The 21,811-nt window shown below is 29.2% G+C and overlaps 1 protein-coding gene across 1 annotated transcript; it reads left to right on the forward strand.

Moving 5' to 3' along the window:
- The first annotated feature begins 4,295 nt into the window (after positions 1-4,295).
- LOC111275913 (uncharacterized) lies at positions 4,296-12,566 on the forward strand. The gene is made up of 4 exons (XM_089754370.1): positions 4,296-4,722; positions 4,790-5,221; positions 7,425-7,568; positions 12,418-12,566. The coding sequence occupies exons 1-4, from the start codon at positions 4,296-4,298 to the stop codon at positions 12,564-12,566; spliced, it is 1,152 nt and encodes a 383-aa protein (XP_089610496.1).
- The last annotated feature ends 9,245 nt before the right edge of the window (positions 12,567-21,811 follow it).

Genomic DNA, 21,811 nt, shown 5'->3' on the forward strand with positions numbered 1-21,811 from the left:
GGCCAACCTCAAGGACCTCAACATATGAGAAGTGATCAGATGGTGGGTATGTACATTCAGCCAATCACAACCAGTCATTTGTCAGCAATTAATAACAAGGCTGTTCAGGGAAACCGGCTTGCTGGTTTTCATCCTCAATCAGTTCTGGGAGCACAGTATATGGACATACTTTCACAGCAAATGGCTTCTATGTATCCGCAACAAATGTATGGCAACCAAATGGGAGTATATGGTTATGTTCAGCAACACTTCAAGCCATCATTTCCTTTGTGGAAAATAGTGGAGATCGTGTCAAATTGATGAAGGCTATGGATAATCTAGTGGAGCCATGTCGAATTCTTCAAGGCAAGACAATCTTTTTTTTGGTATTTTATTTATTTACTTTTTTTTGTGTGTTAGTTATTTGAGGAGTATTATTTTTATTTTTATTTTTATTTTTATTTTTATTTTTTTGCAAAAAAATAAAAATTTTCAAAGAGAAATATTTTTGAGGAAAAGTTGAAAGTATCCTTAAAAATAAATTTTTTTTTAAAAAAAAAGATTTTTGAGGAAAAGTTGAAAGTATCAATTTTCCTTAAGAATCAAAATTTCCGAAAAATATTTTTAGGGAAAAGTTGAAAGTATCAATTTTCCTTAGAAATAAATTTTCAAAAATGAATTTTTAAGGAAAAGTTGAAAGTATCAATTTTCCTTAAAAATAAATTTCCAAAAATATTTTTGAGGAAAAGTTAAAAGTATCAATTTTCCTTAAAAATAAGTTTCCAAAAAAATATTGTTAGGGAAGAGTTGAAAGTATCAATTTTCCTTAGAGATAAATTTCTAAAAAATATTTTTGAGAAAAAGTTGAAAGTATCAATTTTCCTCACACAAGAACAATCATTCTCTCCTTCCTTTCTATTTTGATTTTGATTTTGTTCTTTAACCAATCCGACGACGGAGCCTCTGTAAGTGAAACAGTAGTTTTTCTTGCATACTCTTGAGGTGAGGGAATTTTCTCAATTTTCTGCTAAAAGTATTAGAGTCAATTGAGAATAATTTTCAATAATTAATTACTTGGTAAGATTTTAAGGCTTTTGGATAACACAAATTTAAGCTGGTACCATCTTTTGATGGGCGTTGTGAGGGTGCTATAGCCTTCCTCACACGTAATCGAACTCCCGAACCCTGTTCTGGTTAGCAGACCTGAACCTATTCTTTTAGGGACCCTTAAGCTTAGGTGTCCCCTGAAAGGACAGATTCCATAGGTGGCCAATCGCACCTAGACAAAAAAGATTGGTGGTGACTCCCAAAAGTCAATGTCTAGCGATAGATCCCCGGATCTAGACGTTATGACAATTACCCATATACTCAGAATTCCATTGTAGAAAATCCAATTCAATTTTGATTTTTACCTTTTTTTAACCTAAAAGATAATTGATTATATCAATTGATAGCACATGCAAAGAAATTCATGCATGAAAACAGAAACAACTTACAACACAAACTCAAACCAAATTTATACTCAAAACACACTTTTATCCACATCAAACAAAAAGATAAAAAAAATCAGATAAATAAATCAAACACATTCAAACTCAGAAAATATTTTAATACATCTGTCACAAAATTGAAAAGAATAAATGGTTTAAGGAATAAACAATATGCTATAAAAAAACCTGTCACAAGACTCACAACCAAAAAATACATTAAAAAAAAAAAAAAAAACCACAATCCTATAAATTGTGAGAAACCCAATAGATTCGGGCAAAGATTTGGCTGGTGAAAAGGGAAGGGAGAAGAGAAGAGAAGGAATAGGGGAGAAAGAGGAAAAGAAGAGGTGTGGTGATCAGCGATTGGGCAAGACCTAGATTCAACTAGGAGAGAAGAAAAAGAGACTAGAAAAGAAGGAAAGAGAAGGAAGGAGAAGAAAGAATGAAAAAGGAAGAGAAGAGAAGCTTTTGAAATTTTTTCTTCCCAAATTTGTCCCCTTAATTTTTTCTTTAAGACATTAAAGAGGTGTACAGGTAAATTGAAGAAGAGGATGGAAATTAAATATAGTTATAGATTGGCACAAAAATGCATATATAATCCAATCTTTTCTTTTCTTATTTTTTCATTCCTATCATACTTTGTCTTATTATTTACTTATTGGCACAAAATACATATATAATCCAATAGTTATAGGAGGCTGAAAGTTTAAGTAATGTGAAATCTATTTGTTTCCTTTTCCTTCCTTTTTTTCCCATAGTTATATTTGTTTTCTAACTCTCTTCAGGTGTAGTCTACAACAAATATTGATTTGAATTTAAATTTACTTTTTAATTTAGATGTATATAAATTCATTTTTTAAATTTAAAATTTTTTATTTGTGTCATTTCATGTTCTTATATTTTAAAATACATCATTCTTTTGTTTTCTAGGTTAGTTTCTCTTTCTATCTTGTTTGAATTAGTAACTTTTAATTAATTATATTGTTACTTTAATGGTTTTTATCAGGCATTGTCTAAATCTTGATTTTTTTTAAAAAAATTGTTTTTGATCTATTACTTAATTATCTATTATTATGTTACTTTCAACTATTAACAAAAAAGCTTTCGTGTACAAGTTTAGGACTTTATAACCATTAAAAGTTTCTTTTAAGTTCAAAATAACTAAATTATGTCATATTGCATACTCTTTATATATAGGGGGTAAATATTTTATATATATAATATATACATATATATTGATTTATAAAATATATATATATACATACATATATATAGATTTATACAAATAAAAAAAGACAGTAAAAGCATAATTTAAGTTGGAATCAAGATAATTTTATACTAATCTTCACAAACTTTATAATTATTATTGCATAAAAAAGTTTATATTAATTATGTTGCTTAATACATATCTCCGTGTAAATATGATAATTAATTAATATAGACCAAATTAACGTAATACGAGAGTTAAGTAGGAACAGCATTTTTTTTAACTCCAAAAAAGTAAGCACCACATTTTATGAAATTTAAGTCTCCTTGATTCAAAATTTTGGCATGCAATTTTGATGAAAAATGCATTTTGGGTTGTGTTATTTCATAATTAAAAAAAAATTAATAGTAAGTTTCCTCACATATTTGAATTCAAAACTATTCAAACTATCATTTAATATACAAGAAATCATTGATTTTTTTAAAATTAACTATTAAATCTTTTACCATGAAATGATGCATTTGTTTCCTATTTTCCCTCTTCACATACTTTTAATTTGATCTATTTTTTCTTTGTAAGTATTTAATAATATTTTCTTTATCAAAATAAAAAGTTTGGAATCCTTTTTTTACCAAGTATTTGTAATCTGTTATCATTTTTAATTATAAGAGAAATATACACTTTAATATAAAATATCTATTTTAATTGAACACGTTAATTGAATTTAATGCTTTTATTTCAAATTATTATGATAAATTGATTATTAAATAGTAGTAATTAAAATTCATGTATTTATATTAGATATCTTAATCATATAAAAATAAAATAATTATCCACGCATTTAAAATTGTTTTTATATGTAATTTTATTATAATTATTGTTTATAGTATGTTTTAAATTTTATCAAATTTTTAATTCAAAACTTTAATTTTATTATGATTTGATATATTAATTATATTATATGTATTACATATATTTTAAACATGTAAGTAATTAAATAGTAGTAATTTATATTTTTTCGCACATAAATAAAAATTCCATTCATATCACGGATAATAATGTAATGTTTTATAGAAAGCAATTGAATTGACAAGAATGCAAATTAAACTTGTTTTTTGGGCTAAATGGTAGAATTTATTCGTATTATAATTTTTTGACGAGCATAACTCAAAATGTATTTTTAAAATTCATATATAAGTTTTATTAAAATTTTAAATTGTGTCACTTTAATAATTTTTTTCATATAATTTTTATTTTGTACTTTTTAATTTGAATTGCCAGCTTTACCTATGCTTTTCACTCAACAGTATTTTCTTTTTTTCATTTTAAACTAATCGGATACTTTGGTACGTACTTATTCTTTACTGCATTGACAATATGATATGTGGAAATTTCCTTTTCCTTCCTTCCAGAAATAATAATAATGATAAAGTTATGGTTATTACTGAACTATTTAATATTTTGTCCGAGGCAAAATGACAAATAATTTTGCCTTTCTCAACATTAAAAGAATAAAAATGGAATCCAACTTAAAGGAGGAATAGAAAAACTCTTCGATCATGACGAGAAACATTCAATTCATTCTTGCTCTTATGGTGGTGGTGTTGTTGTGCAACTTTATGGTGATCTTGTCTATGAAATCAACAACCAAACTTAGTACAGATCAGTTGGCTCTTCTTGCACTAAAGGAGCATGTCATTACTGACCCTCAAAACCTCCTGGCAACCAACTGGTCTACTTCGGCCTCTGTTTGTGATTGGGTTGGCGTGACTTGCGGATCAAGACACCGCAGGTTCACTGCTTTAAATCTCTTTGGCATGAATCTCTTCGGTACCATACCGCGTCATGTCGGAAATCTGTCTTTCCTTGCTAGGCTCAACATTGGAAACAATAGTCTTCGTGGCTCATTACCCATCGAGTTTGCTAATTTGCGTTGGTTGAAATCTGTAAGGTTGACTGACAACAATTTCTATGGGGAAATCCCAGCATGGCTCAGTTCCTTCACTCAACTTCAAAACTTATTTATGTATGGTAAAAACTTCACAGGTGGTATCCCATCTGTGCTCTTTATCAAACCTAAAATATCTGCCCTTGGCTGAGAATAACCTAGAAGGTCAAATTCCTGAAACAATTGGAAATCTTTCTAGTTTGAGAGCATTTTATTTAGATTATAATCAGCTTTCACGCTTCATACCTTCCTCAATCTTCAACATATCTTCTTTAGTAGAAATTGGTCTAGCCAACAACCGGTTCTTTGGTTTCATACCCTCCATTCCACAACTCAAGATATCTTCCCTGCAAAGCATTGATTTAACATCTAATAATCTCACTGGTCTCCCATTGGATATGTTTGATGGTCTACCAAAATTACGAGACCTTTATTTGAGTTACAATCAGTTTTCTGGAGGAATTCCAATGAGCTTATCCAAGCTGAAAGAGTTGGAAGATTTATCTTCATCTATTAATCGATTGGAGCACATACCTAAAGAAATCGGAAATTTGACTATGCTTAAGCGACTTTATGTTGGTTCTAACAACTTTGAAGGTAAAGGAAAATAATTATTATTTCCTTTGCCTCATATATATTTTGATTTTACACAAAGTTTTAAAAAAATTAAATACAATAACAATAAAAGTACTAAATTTCATTTTGCAGGTGAAATTCCACAATAGATTGGTAATGTTCTGAATTTGGAGGGGATAAGCTCAGAAACCTAACACTTCTAAAATCGGTCGATTTTTCCAGCAATAACTTGACAGGTATCACATTTCTTCGTATCTATCTATATATGTTCAGTTTTTGTATTATTTACACCTAGTCTCCACTCCTGTCTTTGCGATGCAAAACCCAAACCAAAATAATCAAGGTTTCTTTTTTTCATTGCAATGATGGGATTGAGGAGGAGAATGGGAACAAGGAGGTGCATTAATTTGTGTGTGAGAGATTTTTCCTTTTTTTTTTTTTTTAAAGTGTGTGAGAGAGATTTAATAATTTATAATCAGTTGGGGACATGACGAAATCATAATGATTGATTCAATTCAAATCTTTTTTTTTTCTTATTTAATTTAGATCAAGTTGAAATAGTAAATATATATTAAATTTGAATTAAATTTTAGATCGGCATGTGAAAAATAAAAAAAAAAACTAAACCAAATTATATATTTTAATTAATTTTTATACATATTTTAAATTTTTACAAAATAAAAATAATTATTTTATATATAAATCTATTTAAATATATTAAAAAATCATATTAAAATAATATATAAAAACAAAAAAATAAAATTAAAAATCAATTAATTAAACCGAACTGATAAAATTTAATCTGAATTTGGATTCAAATCGAATTTTAAAAATTCACAATACTATGTTTTATCCAAAAAAATCAAAGGAAATTTAATTCAATTCGAACTGTTATCAACCTTAATAACCAGTTATAATTTACTAATTTAAAAATATATTTTTTCTATCAAAATTTAAGAAGAAAATAAAGTAATGTGTTAATGAAAATATTTTTATAAATACCAATTTAATGTAGACATGATCCGAGCTACCAGATACCCATCCAACCTGAAGGGTCAAGAGAATCTTTATGGTTTTCATTTTCGCTCACAATGTCTTCCTTAAGCTATAATATATATCTTTTTCTTCTTATTTAATTTCCTATCACCGTCTAATTTTCATTTTGTAATTACAGAACTAGTTTATTATATTATCAATAAAATTTTTTAATTTTACAAGTTAATACAGTAACACCAGTGTTATTTTTTTTAATTAGGTTTTTTACTTTTTAAATATATTTTAAAATACATGTATCACTCTATTAATTTTATATATAAAATTAAAAAAATATATTAACAGTGTATTTGATAATTTTCGTGATTATTATCAATACCTCATTTTCTTTTGAGTCCCACCATGCTTGCCTCATTAATTTTATTTCAAATATTTTTCACTTTGTAAGATAACATACAATTATTAAATAAATTTAAAAGTAAAATTCATCAATTCTTAAGTCAGTCAATTCATTTGTAAATGAGATATTATGATTAAATCAATCGATCAAAAACAAAAGTGTTTGTACAAAAGTGATGGAATCAATATTATTTTCCTTTTTTTTTCTATAATTTCCTTCCTCATTTATTACCAAGAATTTTCTTTCTATTCTATTCATAAATCGGTCAACCAAATTAAGATGTACCATTTTTTTCAAAAAATTACTTAAGCTACCTCAATCGATTATTACTATTTTTTTGCCACAGGTAATTTATAATTATTTAGTTTTAACTATGTTATTTTCTTGATTTCCTGTTGATATTTTTAATATATTAAAATATGATAAAGAAAATATTTGCGCGGAAATGTGGGAGAATAGTACTCCCTCAAACATTGTTCCTTATTGACTTTTTTGTCAAATTAACTCAACTTTAACCATTATTTTCAATAAAATTAAAAAACTAAAAAATTTTAAAAATAGATATACAATTTTAAAATTTTCAAAAAAATATTTTTTAATTTTAATTTAATATAATATTTAAAAAATGAAAGTCAAAGTTATATAGGTTGATTTGGCAAAAAAGGTATAAAGGAGACAATTATTTTGAGATGGGGGGAGTAATAAATTGCATTTGCATGACTTTTTTTTCTTTTTTTTTTCTCTTCCGTGCTTGATAAAAAAAAAGGAATGAATTTAATTTTTTTGCTATTACTTTGAAATGATCAGGTGATTAATCTCGTTATTATGCAGGTGAAATTCCGCAACAGATTGGTAATCTTCTGAATTTAGAGGAATTCAACCTTAAAAAGTGTGATCCATCAGGACCTATTCCTCGGACTATCAGTAATCTAACAGTTCTACAATTCTTCGATTTTTCCTATAATCACTTGACCGGTAATATATCTCATTTGTTCTGCATCTGTGCGTTTGTTTATGCATAAATATTGCAATTGTTTGAAATATTTTAATAGTATTATTATATCATTTGCACATTCTAGTCATGATGTCCATGATGCATTGGTAAATTTGATTCGAATTTATATTAGAATTTATATTAAATTTGTCTAATTATATTTATATTGATTTAATGTTGATTTATCTAATTTGTTTATTTCATTAATTTAGTATGTCTAATGCATGAAAGATATGATTGTGATTATAATTTAAATTTGTACATATAATTTCATAAAAAAACCAATAATTATACAATTTAGAAGTTAATGGAATGGATGGATTTGAAACATTTTTAAAAAATTGTGAATTCAAAAAACGAAGTTTTAAAAGTCGTTGATTAAAATGAAATATTGTACAAAAATTATGAATTATAAAAGAATTTTATTCAATTAATTTATTTAAAACACGACTTTATCCAATTAAAAAAATAAATTAATGCTTAAATAAAAAATTTATTAGTAGCATTTCAACCAGTTCAGTGTTCACTTCCTTACTATTTTCGAAAGAATGATATGTTAGAAGGTTCAAAACCAATTACATAAAATAATAAAATCAAATACAATAAATTCAACTTAGTTAGGTCATTGCTTATGTTAACATATTTTTTTATGTCATTACTTGGGTTTGCATGTTAGATTTTTTTAGCCTTGTAACTACTATAAATACCCCTTCCCATTTCATTCGTTTTGCATCAATTAGAGGAGAAATGCAAAGTGTTCTTCAAGCGTTCTTCCAAGTAGTAATTTTGTGTGTGAGTTATAGTGAGTTTCTATAAGTGTGAGTTATTTTTGGAGAGTACTCTTTTTACACCCAAAATATTCAACATGATAATGGACATTTCCTACACGTAATTTCAATTTATTTTTTCATCTTTTCTTAATTTGTTGTTTTCAAAAAATAAAAAATAAAAAATATTATTCACCCCATAATATTTGCATTACAATTAAAAATTAATCAATCATAATTCAAAATTAAGTATGATCCAACATAAAACCCACATTTATAAGTAGTGGATCTTACCTCATTTTTCGCTATAAGACAATTGCAAGATCGTAATAGAAAAAATAGTAGGTAAAATGCTCACTCACTTTTGTCCTAACATTTTTCCTTCTTATAATAATCTATTAATTTAATTTTAATATTTCATTTATGAATAAATTTACTTACCCATGAATTGATATATACCCTATCTTTTAATTTATCCAATAACTATATACCATGTCATATAAATATTTAAAACAAAATTAATGACTAAAGTAGCATGACTAAAAGAAAGTAAAATCCAAAAAAAAAAAAAAAAATGCTTAAAGACACTTTGGGCCTTTTTGTTTCAAAATGTAACTTTCGGTCCTTTAACCGCTAGAGTACCAATGTCAAAAAAAAAAAAAAAAAAACATAATTATTCTTAAATAGTTGAAAGAAAATTTTAAAAAGTTAATTCAAAATTTTCAATTTAAAAAAATATATAAATTAGGTATAATTATTTAATTTTATATTTCTTCTATTTTTATAATAATTTCAATTAGATTTATATTTTTTACTTCAAAATTATGAGCATTGGCTTGTTAATAAAACAATCTTAAGTGATTAATTTCTTTCTTCATTTTTTTTTTATAATGATGGATCTCTTTAATTTGTTTAAAAGTTGATAAATTTGAATAAAAATGTCTTTATAATCATTATTGAATTAAAAAATATTTTCATCACTATATAATTAATTTTTTAATTTTAATTTTTTAAAAATAATTATATTTAACTCTCAAAGACCCAAAAGTTGCATTTTGATAGAACAAAATAAGCCGAAGTATCTTTTAGGGATTTTTTTTAGATTTTACCGAAAAATATAGTGAGATTTAACTACTTGCCTATCACTATTTGCACCTAGATATTAAATATCTAGTCAAGTCACATATTGTAATACCCCAGCCCAAATAATAATTGGGCTAGACTAATACCAAAGCCCATCAGTTTATTAAGATATTATTTAGTAAAAAAAAAAAACGCTGAAGTATTAGATGATAGAAAACCTAGCTATCGTGAAACAGAAAAGAAATAGAGTTCTTCTTCCTCATCTTCCTTAGAGTTAGAGAATATGAAAAATCAGGTTGGAGATTCACAATTAGAGGCTACAATCAAGTTAATTCCTTAAATGTGAGTATATGCCCTCTTTTTATTTAAGAAGAAATATCAAGTTGAATGCTACTATTTGGAGTTGAAGTTTTGAGAGCAAAACTAAGAAAAATCATGAAATCTTTCATTAATCTTCATGATCTATTTGGATAAATTACTGGGCTTTGTTTCTTTCATGTCCTTAAGATTTATTGATGATTATTGAATGTAGTCTAAAGACTGAAAGTAGGGATTTGAGTTTTCTAAAGATTGAAGGAGAAATTCTGTTTTTAGATGAGATGCTAGGATCTGCAATAGTAAATTAAAATAGAATTTTGTATTAATGGATAGATTATTGCTGTGATTATTATATATTGTTGGAAAGCATGTTGAATCTACTTTCTACTGAAATAAATGGAAGTCGAATCCAAGTTTTCTATGAAGAGTTGTCTAATTTTTACTTAAGGATTTGCAGGCTGCCTAGTAGCAGCAGCAGCAATAAGGAATTACGAAATTCTTTTTAATTTTAATACAAAGAATTACAGATTAAGCCATATATGTTTGGAAATCTTATTGTGTTTGCTTTCCAACAGAACAAGCGGGATTGAATTTGGAGTTTCTTGTGAATAAATATGTAATTTTTATTAGAAGGTATACAGACTATCAACAGCATAAGACATGGATTGTAAAAATGGGTAAAATTAATCCACAAGGAATCACAAGATGGGCCATACATGGTTAGAAAGCTTATCAAGTCTAGTTTCTAACGCATTAAAGAGATCCTAATTCTGATTTGGATATATTGAGATATGACTATTTTAATGAAAAGAGGTTAGGCTGCCAGTATTAATTAGTTGAGTTAACTCTTGCGTAACTTAGTTTATTTTTGTATTAATGGTCTCAAAAATGGTTGATTAAATTTTGATCTGTTGAAATAATCTTGGATAGGCCATTAATTATTTTTGGAGAAAAACTAAGTGGTGAAATCGAAAAGAGGTAAGTAGAATCTCACACACTTTGCTTGTTTTTGAATCTATGTATATATGTATGTCTCTAAATGAATGAATATTTTATTTCCTTATTTTTGATGTATGAAAATAGGATCAAGCATATGATTATTTTGTGTTTCTCTATATAAATTATGGATCATGCTTATGAATGAAATGAGAAAATGATTTATTTTTAAAGAATGATTTTGTGATGGCTACGTTTTTTTATATCCCTGGGAAGTGGGATCATCAATACCAGAACTAGTTCTATGGTCTTGGCTAATAGGTTATAGTAGTTAGCAAAGATATGATCATACAGTCCTGCTAACGGGTTATAGTAGTTAACGTAAGGCCCTGGCTAACGGATTACAATAGTTAGCAATGATCATGAGGATAAAATTGTCAATACGACCAATGTCACGAGTTATAGCAGTGACCGTAGCTAATGATAAACTAATAATAATGATGATGATTTGCAATGATTTTTAATGATTGATCCATGATTTGGTTTGATTACGATATTTGAATGATAGTATATTTTGCAATGATTTATAAAGTGATATATTTTGACATTGATTTATGAATTTATGAAATATTTGACAAAATGTTGATCTTCAAATGTTTTGACATTATGATTTGATGAATATTTTGAATGATCTATATGATATGTATAAAAATGATATTTGATCCGATAAAATGTGTGAGTCTATACTTATTGAGCTATGGTTTGCTCATTCCCTTTTTATTTTTTCTTTACAGATGACTAAGTGATAAGTTTGGTTAGTCTTGTGTGAAGCTAAAAGATGAAATGGGAAAGATTACTTAGTTGTTGGAGAATATGTTGGCCAATGAGATCTTAAGAGATAGTTTTGTATTTTATATGGTTTGTATTTGGATATATAAAGATGTATTATCAGTTGGATTAAAGATATGAATTTTACTTGGTAGATTATTTTATTGAAGAATTTTAGAATGTTTAAGAAAGAAGGCTTCGTATTACTTTGAGATTTTCTTCAAGGTAACACGGCCGTATTACGTCTTGATCTTGGGGCATGGCACATATACCTTAGTTTTAAAAAAGTCACACATTTTTATTTGTCTCTCTCATTTCTTTAATCTACTCAAATTAATAATTAAAAAATATATAAAATTTTTTCAGTTTTACATTATATAAATTGATCATTTATATATATTCTTTAAGTACAAAATTAACAGAAATCATATAGTTCGGGTACCAAATCAGTATTTAATCTTTTGTTTTATTTAATTGATTTATGAATAAGATATTAAAAACAAAGTATCAAGAATTTATAAAAATTTGACCATCTTACAGTCATGCGCTTGTTTTTGTCATTTGCTATTGCATCTAGAACAACGCAAATGTCTCTTTTGATTTTTGTGGGAGGCGAATTACCAGTTGAGATTGGCGACATGTCAAATTTCGATGGCGTGTATTTGTCATCTAACAGTAACCCGGTGTCATCCCTCCTCGAATATTTAATAGCTCGATTATGTGGCAACTTTCACTATCTTCAAACCGGTTCTTATTCAGTCTTCTATCAAGCATTTGGCTTCCCAAACTTGACACGCTGCTTCTTGGAGGAAATAAGTTAATTGATTCATTTCCTTCTTCCATCTTGAATTGCTCTCTGCTTGTTTCCGTTGACCTATCTGAAAACTCATTTTTTCAGGATACGTTCCTCTTAACCTTGGCAACCTGAGGCATATGCAATGGCTCACCATAGGGGAAAATAATTTCACTAGCGAACCATCATCCTCCGCAATGAGCTTTCTATCATCACTGGCAAATTGCAAAGACTTGACATTTTTTGGCAATTGAGAATAATCCATTGATCAGTGGTAACCTTCTGGTTTCACTAGGAAATCTCTCTGTTTCGCTTCAGAGTTTCATTGCTTACAGCGGCAAGCTGCAACATTAGAGGCAGCATTCCAGTTGAAATTGGCAACCTTAGAAACTTGATAAGATTGAACCTAGATAACAATGAGCTGATTGGACCTACACCCACCACAATTGGAAGATTAAGAAAGTTGCAGAGCCTCTCATTTCAAGGCAATAAGTTAGAAGGATCCATTTGTCGTAACGGTTTTGGGACCGCCAGACGTAAAAGAGTTTTAAAATCGAAGTAAATGAGGGAGTCGCCACCAATCTTTGTTAGGATGTGATTGGTCACCCAAAAGTTTATCTTTTTAATAAAACTATAAAAACGAGTTTAAAGTTTATCAAAAAGATAAATTTTAGTCTATGAAAAATCAGGTTAGGCTCGGGAGTCGGTTACGTGTAAGGAAGGATTAATACCCCGCAACGCCCATAAATTGGTACCATTTAATTATGTGCTATTTTTGGTGTTGCATAAAAATAGTTTTAACTTGAAATTTAATAGTAATTTCCTTCATTTGGAAAATAAAATTTTGTTAAAGCTCTTTATTTAGGAATATCGAGAAAATCTTGAAGTTAAAGAATTATTTTAAAATTTTTCAACATCTAGGTAGAATTTAAAATAACTCTTTTCGCTTAAGATTTAACATGATAATCCTTAAAATGAAATAACAATCTTTATAGAAGATAAATGTTAGTGACTCTCCAACATCTAGGCAGAGTACCAAAAATTATTTCCTTCGAAATGTTATTTTTATTTTATTTTATAATATCACAATTTTTGTTTTAAAAGTATTATTCTTTTTTTATTATAAAATATTTTATCATCAAATAGTAAATAAAAATTAAAGAGAGAATAATGCTGACAATTATCGATGATAACACGCTAACGTATGTATGCTAATGAATGTCATGTAAAATGAAATGCAATTTAAAAGTTGGATTCTTAAGTATAATGAGACCACCCCGACTCTCCAATATCTAGGCAGAGCTTAGGTGCGACTGTTTATATTTAAGATCCCAAATTACTATTGTACTTTTTATTTATTAATCTTATTATTAATGCGAATTAAGAAATCGTGTGAAAATACTTAACAAGGTAAAATTTCCTAAATACCCCATCATCTAGGCGACATTTGGGAACAAATTACTTCAAATGAGATTTTCACACGCGCCCTTAGGATTTTCATGATGTTTTGAGTAAGGGCTTGAGTAGAGGTTTTAAAGATTAGGGTTTCAAGATTTTGAAGATTCGGATTTTAAGGGTTTGGATTTAAGTTTTAAGGGTTTTAGAGTTTGGTTTTAAGGTACTTTGAATTTTAGGATTTTGCATTTTAGGGGATTTTGGATTTTAGGGGTTTTAGAAACATAGGATTTTGAAAATTAAGAATTAGTGTTTAAGGTTTCGTTTTTAAGAAAATACGAACATCTCTAAAAATCCCCAACATCTAGGCGGATTTTTGAAGCATGCTTGATTTTAATGATTTTTGAAAATTAATTAAAAATTTCTTATATATTTCTTTTTATGAAAATTTATTAATAATAATTTTCCAACATCTATGCGGAATTATTTCTTTAGGAAAATACTTTTTATTCCTTTTAACATCTAAGCAGGGAAAATAATAATAATTATTCTTTTATTATTATTATCCTTTTTTATAGCATTTTTAATATATGTTTTCAATTATTATCTTACTTGTTTTCATTTTTATTATTATTAAAGGAATTAAAAATTTATCCTAACAAATTCAAGAACTTATCATGCATAAATACAAAAATATAATTAAAATAACAAAAATAATAATATATAAAAAAAATTCAAAAAAAAATTTACCTGAACCGAACCATCAACGACGGTTCGGTTGGACCGAAAAGGGGTCAGTTCAGCTTGCGATTCAGTTGAGCCATCTAATGAGCAGTTCGGGTGGCCAAGTGGTTCAGACTGGTTCTATCGATTTACTGACGGTTCATCCGAACCGACTGGAGGGTGGCTAAGATGGGTTGGCAAGTCGGTTTGCACGGATCTCGGATCGGGTTTGGTCCACGCACAGATCCTCTTATGCTTGAAACGACGTCGTTTTGGTCCTATACTCAAAACGACGTCGTTTTGCTTTTATGTTTTTTTTATAAAAATCAACTTTTTTTTTCAGTTCATTCTTTTTTGTTTCAGAGAAAAAAAAAAGAGCTATAGGGAAGAGGTCCGGGGCCCTCGCAATTCAATCGTCGGACTGCCTCACCGGTCGCCGCCTAGGCCACCACCAGTGGTGGTCGTCAGTGGTCCAAATTTTTGAAATCCTCCTAGAAGCTCCTTTCGAAGCGATCTTTTCAGATTTAGTCTCTTCTTCGCTAGAAACGACCCCGATCTATGTAGATCGGGGTTCAAAGTTTTTTGTTCTTTTTTTTAAAAAAACAAACTTAAACTAATGACCTTTCTTTTTTTGTTGCAAGTATCTCTTTGGCGCTGGGTTTCTTGTCGATTTGACGATGACTGAGGTTTCTGTTTTTTATATTTTTTTTGTTGATTTTTGTAGATTTGTTTAATTTTTTGTTTAGGTATTTGGAAGGTTGTTTTGGGGTTTTTTTTGTTTGTCTAAGAGGTTTTTAGTAGGGGTGTATGTTTTTGGTGTTCTGGTGAGGGGATGTCCAAAAAAGCGATCAAAAGGAAGAAGTTTGGGGTTTTTAAGAAGTTCAAAAGGAGAACAGGTGGTGTATTGGGGGGTTATTTAGGGTTTTTTTTTTTTTTGTCTAAAAGGTTTTTAGTAGGGGTGTATGTTTTTGGTGTTCTGGTGAGGGGATGTCCAAAAGAGCGATCAAAAGGAAGAAGTTTGAGGTTTTTAAGAAGTTCAAAAGGAGAACAGGTGGTGTATTGGGGGGTTATTTAGGGTTTTTTTTTTTTTTTGTCTAAGAGGTTTTTAGTAGGGGTGTGTGTTTCTAGTGTTCTGGTGAGTGGATGTCCAAAAGAGCGATCAAAAGAAAGAAGTTGGGGGTTTTTAAAGAGTTCAAAAGGGGAACAAGTGGTGGTTGTAGGGTGGCTATAGGGGTAGGCTATAGGTGGACTATAGGTTGTAGAAGCGTGGGCAGCTAGTAGTGGCTGCAGGGTGGCTGGTGCCAGGCATCAATCGCCCTGCTTTCTACCATTTTTTGTTTCTCTTTTTTTATTTTTTATATAATTAATCTTTAGTTTTAATTAAACCAATATTATTTTTGTTAAAAAAATTATTATTATTATTATCAATAATTGAAAATAGTAGACCCAGACAAAATTCGATATCTACAACTGTCCTTCTTTGCCCATTACTGAGAATCAGGAATAGGGTAAAGATAAAGACGCCAATTTTATCCGAAAACAAATCAAGAATTTTTTAATTTTTTTCTCTTTTCTTTTTTTTAACCACAGTTAAATGATAAAGAACATGACCGGGATGACACTGCGAGTCAAAAAATAATGAATCGATCGGGGACAACACCGCGAATCAAAATTATGCCCTGAGGCCTTAGAAATCATGTTCGGAGGTCTTACAAAATCGACTAGGATAACACCGTAAGTCAAAAATATAGAATCAATCTGGATAACACTGCGAATCAAAATTATGCTAGGAGGTATTAGAAATCGTGCCCGAAAGTCTTACAGAATCATGCCCAGAGGTCATATAGAATCGATTGGGATAACACCGCAAGTCGAAAAATAAGAAATCGATTGGGATAACACCGCGAATCGAAATCATGCTCGGAGGTCTTATAGAATTGATTGCGATAACACCACAAGTCAAAAATAAAGAATCGATCGGGATAACACTGTGAATCGAAATTATGCTCGGAGGTTTTAGAAATCATGCTCGGAGGTCTTATAGAATCAACTGGGATAACACTACAAGTCGAAAGATAAGAAATCGATCGGGATAACACCGTGAATCAAAATTATAACCAGAGGTCTTACAAAATCGACTGGAATAACACCGCAAGTCGAAAGATAAAGAATTGATCGAGATAACACCGCGAATCAAAATTATACTCGAAGGTTTTACAAATCTTAAAATCTTTGAATGTTTATCCTAATCAGAGGTAATGAAACTTTAAAAATTTGAAAATCTTTTACTTAAAAATCTTGAAAGTTGTGCTCAAAGGCTCTAGAGATTACACCCGGAGGTCTTACAAATCTTAAAATCTTTGAATGCTCATCTTAATCAGAGGCAATGAAACTTTGAAAATTTAAAAATCTTTTCAAACATGGCTTTCACTTGATCAGAGATTTTTGAGACTCTAAAGGTCTTATCTGAAGAAGGTTCCTTCTAAACAGAGCTTTTGAAATCTTGATTGAAAATGGTTCCTCTTAAACAGAGGCTTTGAAATCTTAACTGGAAATGGTTCCTCTTAAACAGAGATTTTAAAACTTTAAAAACATGCCTTTTTTTTGTTTGTTTTTAATCTTACAAAGTTGATAAATGCAATCATGATACAAATGTCTATTCTCATCAAATGATGCTAATGGAAATGTCAATGCGAATGTAAATGTCGTTGCAGATGCAAGAATGCAAATGCTTGATGAAAATACATTTGACTTTTTCACAATGCAAATGACAATGTTTTTTTCATGTAAATGCCCCTACAAATACCTTTTCTTAGGATGTAGATGCCATGATGCAAATGCAAATTCTTCTTGTGGTGTGAATGCAAATGTCTTATAAAAGTGCAAATGTAAATGATGCAAATGCGAATGTCTTTCTTGTGATGCAGATGCAAGTGATGCAAATACAAATATCCCTTTCATGATGCACAAGCAAGTGATGTAGCTATGAATGTCTTTTTTTTATATTTTTTATTTGCAGGTCAGATGTCTTTCTCAGGTGCAAGCAATGCAGATATAAAAACTCTTTCTTTTTTTTAAAAAATTTTTGTTCAAATTTTTAATGTTTCATTTTCACAAAAATGACCTCAATATTATGTAAAAAATACTCAAACAATCTCTGAAATTTTTAAAAGTGATCAAAAAATTACCCCACATAAAGTATTTTGCAATTGAATGAAAAAATTTAAAACTCAAGACTTTTAAATCTCTTGAAAATTGATGATTACTATTTAGAAGGCTCATGGGTGAGGTAATTGACAATTCAATTTTTTTTCACTAGTGGCATATCTTATGTAAAGCTCAGCCAGGGTTACAAGGATTTCTCTTGGGCTCACAAAAAAGATATTTTTTTTAAAACACTTCTTTTGTTGAAAACGTGATACTTCAATGTGAGTCAAAACTAGCCATTACTTTTCAAACAAGATTTGAGAAAAAGATAAGGTTGGTTTTTTTTTTTTTTAAAGGAAGGTCTTTAATGGGTATTGATCTTTCAAAAGGCTTTGTATCGAGACCTTTTATTTTGGATGGAACCTTGGAACTCTGAAATTCATTATGAGGCCTCAAAAATGACTTTAGCTCTAAACTGCATTTTTGAAGTTTTCACCTTAGAGCTATATTTTTTTATCAATGAAGAATTTAACAAGTATATATAAATTCAAGGATATTGCTCTTCAATCCAAGTATCCACATTTGATCAAAATGGGCTTTTCAAGGTGTGTAATGTAAGTTGAGGTTAAGGGTTCTGAAAGAATGGATAAATAGGCTCAAAATATATTATTCAGGGTAATTAGGCCAAGGATCTTGAGGAACATTCTCTAACTTTCTTCCTTTACTTTTTTTTGAAACATTTGACTTTAATTTCAGCAGCTTTATTCACTCTCTTTTTTTCCCTGAATTTTCATTTTCAAAGTACATATACTTTTTTTCTTTTTTTTTTTTTGATTTTTTTTAATTCTAATTGAAGCTTTAGATTCTTATATCTATAGTTTCTTTGCTTTGCTAGAAAGGCCTCACTTCATCTTTGGTTGTTCACTTTCCTAAATCTTGAGATTCCAATTGAAGCCTTATTCACTTTTTATCCCAGACTTTCACCTTTGAGGGGCCGGTTAGATGCTTTCAATATCGGATACTTTTCTTGAAGTTAATTTTGAATGTATCCTAATTTTGCCTCCTAATGTAGAAAATGATCCTTGGCTAGGGTTTATTTTGGAACAAAAAATTTAATAGGCTCAAATGGGTAGCAAATGGATAATTTTTATGTACGAGAAGGATAAAGAAAGATGACCATTCATCATTTCAAACATGATCACTTGGCTAGAAGAGCAAATCATTGAATATGTCCCTTTTGTTTGTTTTTTTCTCTTTTTCTTTTATTTTTTACTTTTTTTTATTTTTTTTTATTTTTTGTTTGTTTTTATTTTTTTTGTGATTCCCCATCTTTTTTTACTCTAGGTTCTAATGATGATCACATAGTCCAAAAAGGCTCTTTGGGCTCCAAAATTTTTCTGGCATTTTCTTAGTGAAAGGAAGAGAAAATGTATAAAGGTATGAAATAAATTATCTTAAGCAGAAAGGGATTTTTTTTTCTTTTTCTTAATGTGCCTTAAAACATGGAACAAAAGTTATTTAAGAAAAAGGCTCAAGCATTTTTGTATCTATGGTCATAACAAAATTTTGACACACATTGAATTATCAATTAAAAATTTGAAAGAGTATTTGATTTTTGAAATTCAAAACAAACTTTCAAAATTAATCTCTTTTGTTCTTTGCTTAGGAAAAGATTATCGGCCCTTTAAGGTCTGAACTTAAACTCACATTCCCTGAAAGGTTACGGTTGATGAGTCCAATCATTTGAGTGATTAGGGTCATGAAAGTATTTGAAAAGGTGTGGAAGTATTTGATGAGCTTTTTTCTAATAGTAATCACCATTTCCTTTAAGAATCCTTTCATCTTTATTACAAAATTAAACTTTTTTTTCTCTTTTTTCTTTTTTTGATTTTTTTTTTTTTTGAAATCTTGAAAGTTACTTATATGGGACTTTTATTCAAAAAATGCATAAAGAGAAAATTTCATGAAAAAGATCCAAAGTATTCAATTCTTCCAAAATAAGTTAGATAACTCCTAGAGACACAATGCACATGTCATACATTCATAGTAAAAAATCAAAAAGAAATCATCCTATCCTAATTTTCAAAACTTGACAACTCTCTCTTCATCTTAACTTCTCACATTTGACGATTGGATGGAGTCAACAACTTCCATTGTTCTATTACCTCCAGAGTTAGAATACTATTCTTGATAAGATCTTCAACCTTTTCTTTCAACTGTCTTTATTTTTCAGTTGAGTGGCCAATTACTCCCATATGATAATCACATTTGCCATTGGGATCATAACTCATTGCTGATAGATTTGGTGTTGTTTTTAGAAGCACAAGAGTGAGATATCGACCTTCTATTAGCAAAGGCAAAAAGTAAGAAATAGGGATGGGTAATTTCTCTTGATCATTCCTTGGTCTCTTTCGATTCTTTATTGGTTGGGTGGTGGATTCAAATGTAGGAACAAGATCATGAATGACCATTTGAGGATGAGAATTTGCTAAAAAGCTCAAATACTAGCTTGGTTAGCAAAGATATGGGTTTTGAGAGATATGGCTTATGGCAGGGTGATAGGGTTGATAAGTAGAATAAGGATTGTATGGGATAAAGCTATTAAGTAGATGCCTATCAATTGTGGTTGCTTGCACCTCTTCTTTATTCTGTTTTGATGTACTTTTCTTTTCAACATCTATCGCATCTTTTAACTTAATCTTGCCACTCTTGATTGCATTTTTTATAATTTCATCAAAAATCACCATGTTCGAAAAGTTTTTGGATACATTCCCAATCATTCTTTCATAGTAGGGAGTGTTCAAGGAATTGATAAACAGAACAGTAATTTTTTTATTAGACAAGGGTAGTTGTACTTGGGCTACTATGTCTTTTCATCTATGTGCATATTCTTTGAAAGTTTCAGTTGACCTTTTTTTCATGTTTTGTAAGAACAACCTATCTGGCACCATATCTTCAACATGCTTGTATTGTGCTAGGAAGGCCCTAGCCAAATCATTCTAAGAGCAAATTTTATTTCGGTCTAGCTGAGCATACCATCTTGCTACAGGCCCAATGAGACTATCTTGAAAGCAATGGATCAACAACTTATCATCATAAGTGTAATATATTATTTTTTGACAATACATGGTGATGTGCATTAAAGGGCATTTTGTTCCATCATATTTTTCAAAATTTAAGGCTTTGAATTTTGATGGAATAACTAGATCAGGCACTAGACTAAGCTCATTGGCATCAACATTCCTATACTGGTCATGGCTTTTAATTACTTTCAATCTTCTTTCTAATAAATCAAATTTATCTTTGATCATCATATCTTTTGATGGATCTAGCACACTTTTTAATTTTTTTTTTATTCTTTAAGATCATCTATATTAGGCACAACCGTGGAGTCATTAAGAGTGTGCTCGAGATTGACATTTGTTTTAACTGATGGCAACTCAACAAAAGGGCCAATATATGGTTGATGAGTTATTGGATGTGCTTGTGACATATGGAGATCTTGAACATATGTGAACCTAGATGGATACAATGGTGTCTCAACAACTATTTCCTCTATTGCCCTGTGTGTTTCAACAACTTTTTTTCCTTTTGTCAATTCTGTTAACATCTGTTTTAATTCTACCAACTATCTGTTCACATTCTATTGTATTCTTGTAACTGTTTCGATGATCTCTTTTTGGGCCTTTTTTACTCTATCCATTTGATCTGCATCTTTATTTTTCATGACTTTGGTATAGACTTGAGTGCTATAAGTGTGTAGATTGAATTGATCTCGTTTCCTAAGATAGCTATCCTTGAACCTTTTATTAATTATCAGAAGTCAAAAAAGCACAACATGAATTTTATTATCAAAAATCTTTTGGCTTTGAAGGTTTAACAAAAGCATATTCACAATCATCATCTTTTTTCTTTAACTAGCATGAGAAACAATGAATTCAAACAGATGATGCATGATGTGCAAGCCAAATTTTATTATATTAAGAAAAGAGAAACTCGAGTTCCATCATATATTCTGGCTAGGTTATCTAAAGATATTCTTTTCTCTTAAAAAGTTCAATGAAAGTATATTCACAACCGTCACTCTTTTTCACTAGCTCCAATTATTAAAAGTGAACAAAAGTATCAATTCATAGAAAATCTAGGTTAAAAAAAGTTTTCATTCATTCTAAAAGTATCAAGTTTACATATCATAAACCATCATAGGGTTGGGGCCAAAAAATGCTAGACCTGC

This window comes from Durio zibethinus, chromosome 25 (assembly GCF_047325235.1).
Source record: "Durio zibethinus cultivar Kanyao isolate XHJ-2024 chromosome 25, ASM4732523v1, whole genome shotgun sequence".
Lineage (NCBI taxonomy): Eukaryota > Viridiplantae > Streptophyta > Magnoliopsida > Malvales > Malvaceae > Durio > Durio zibethinus.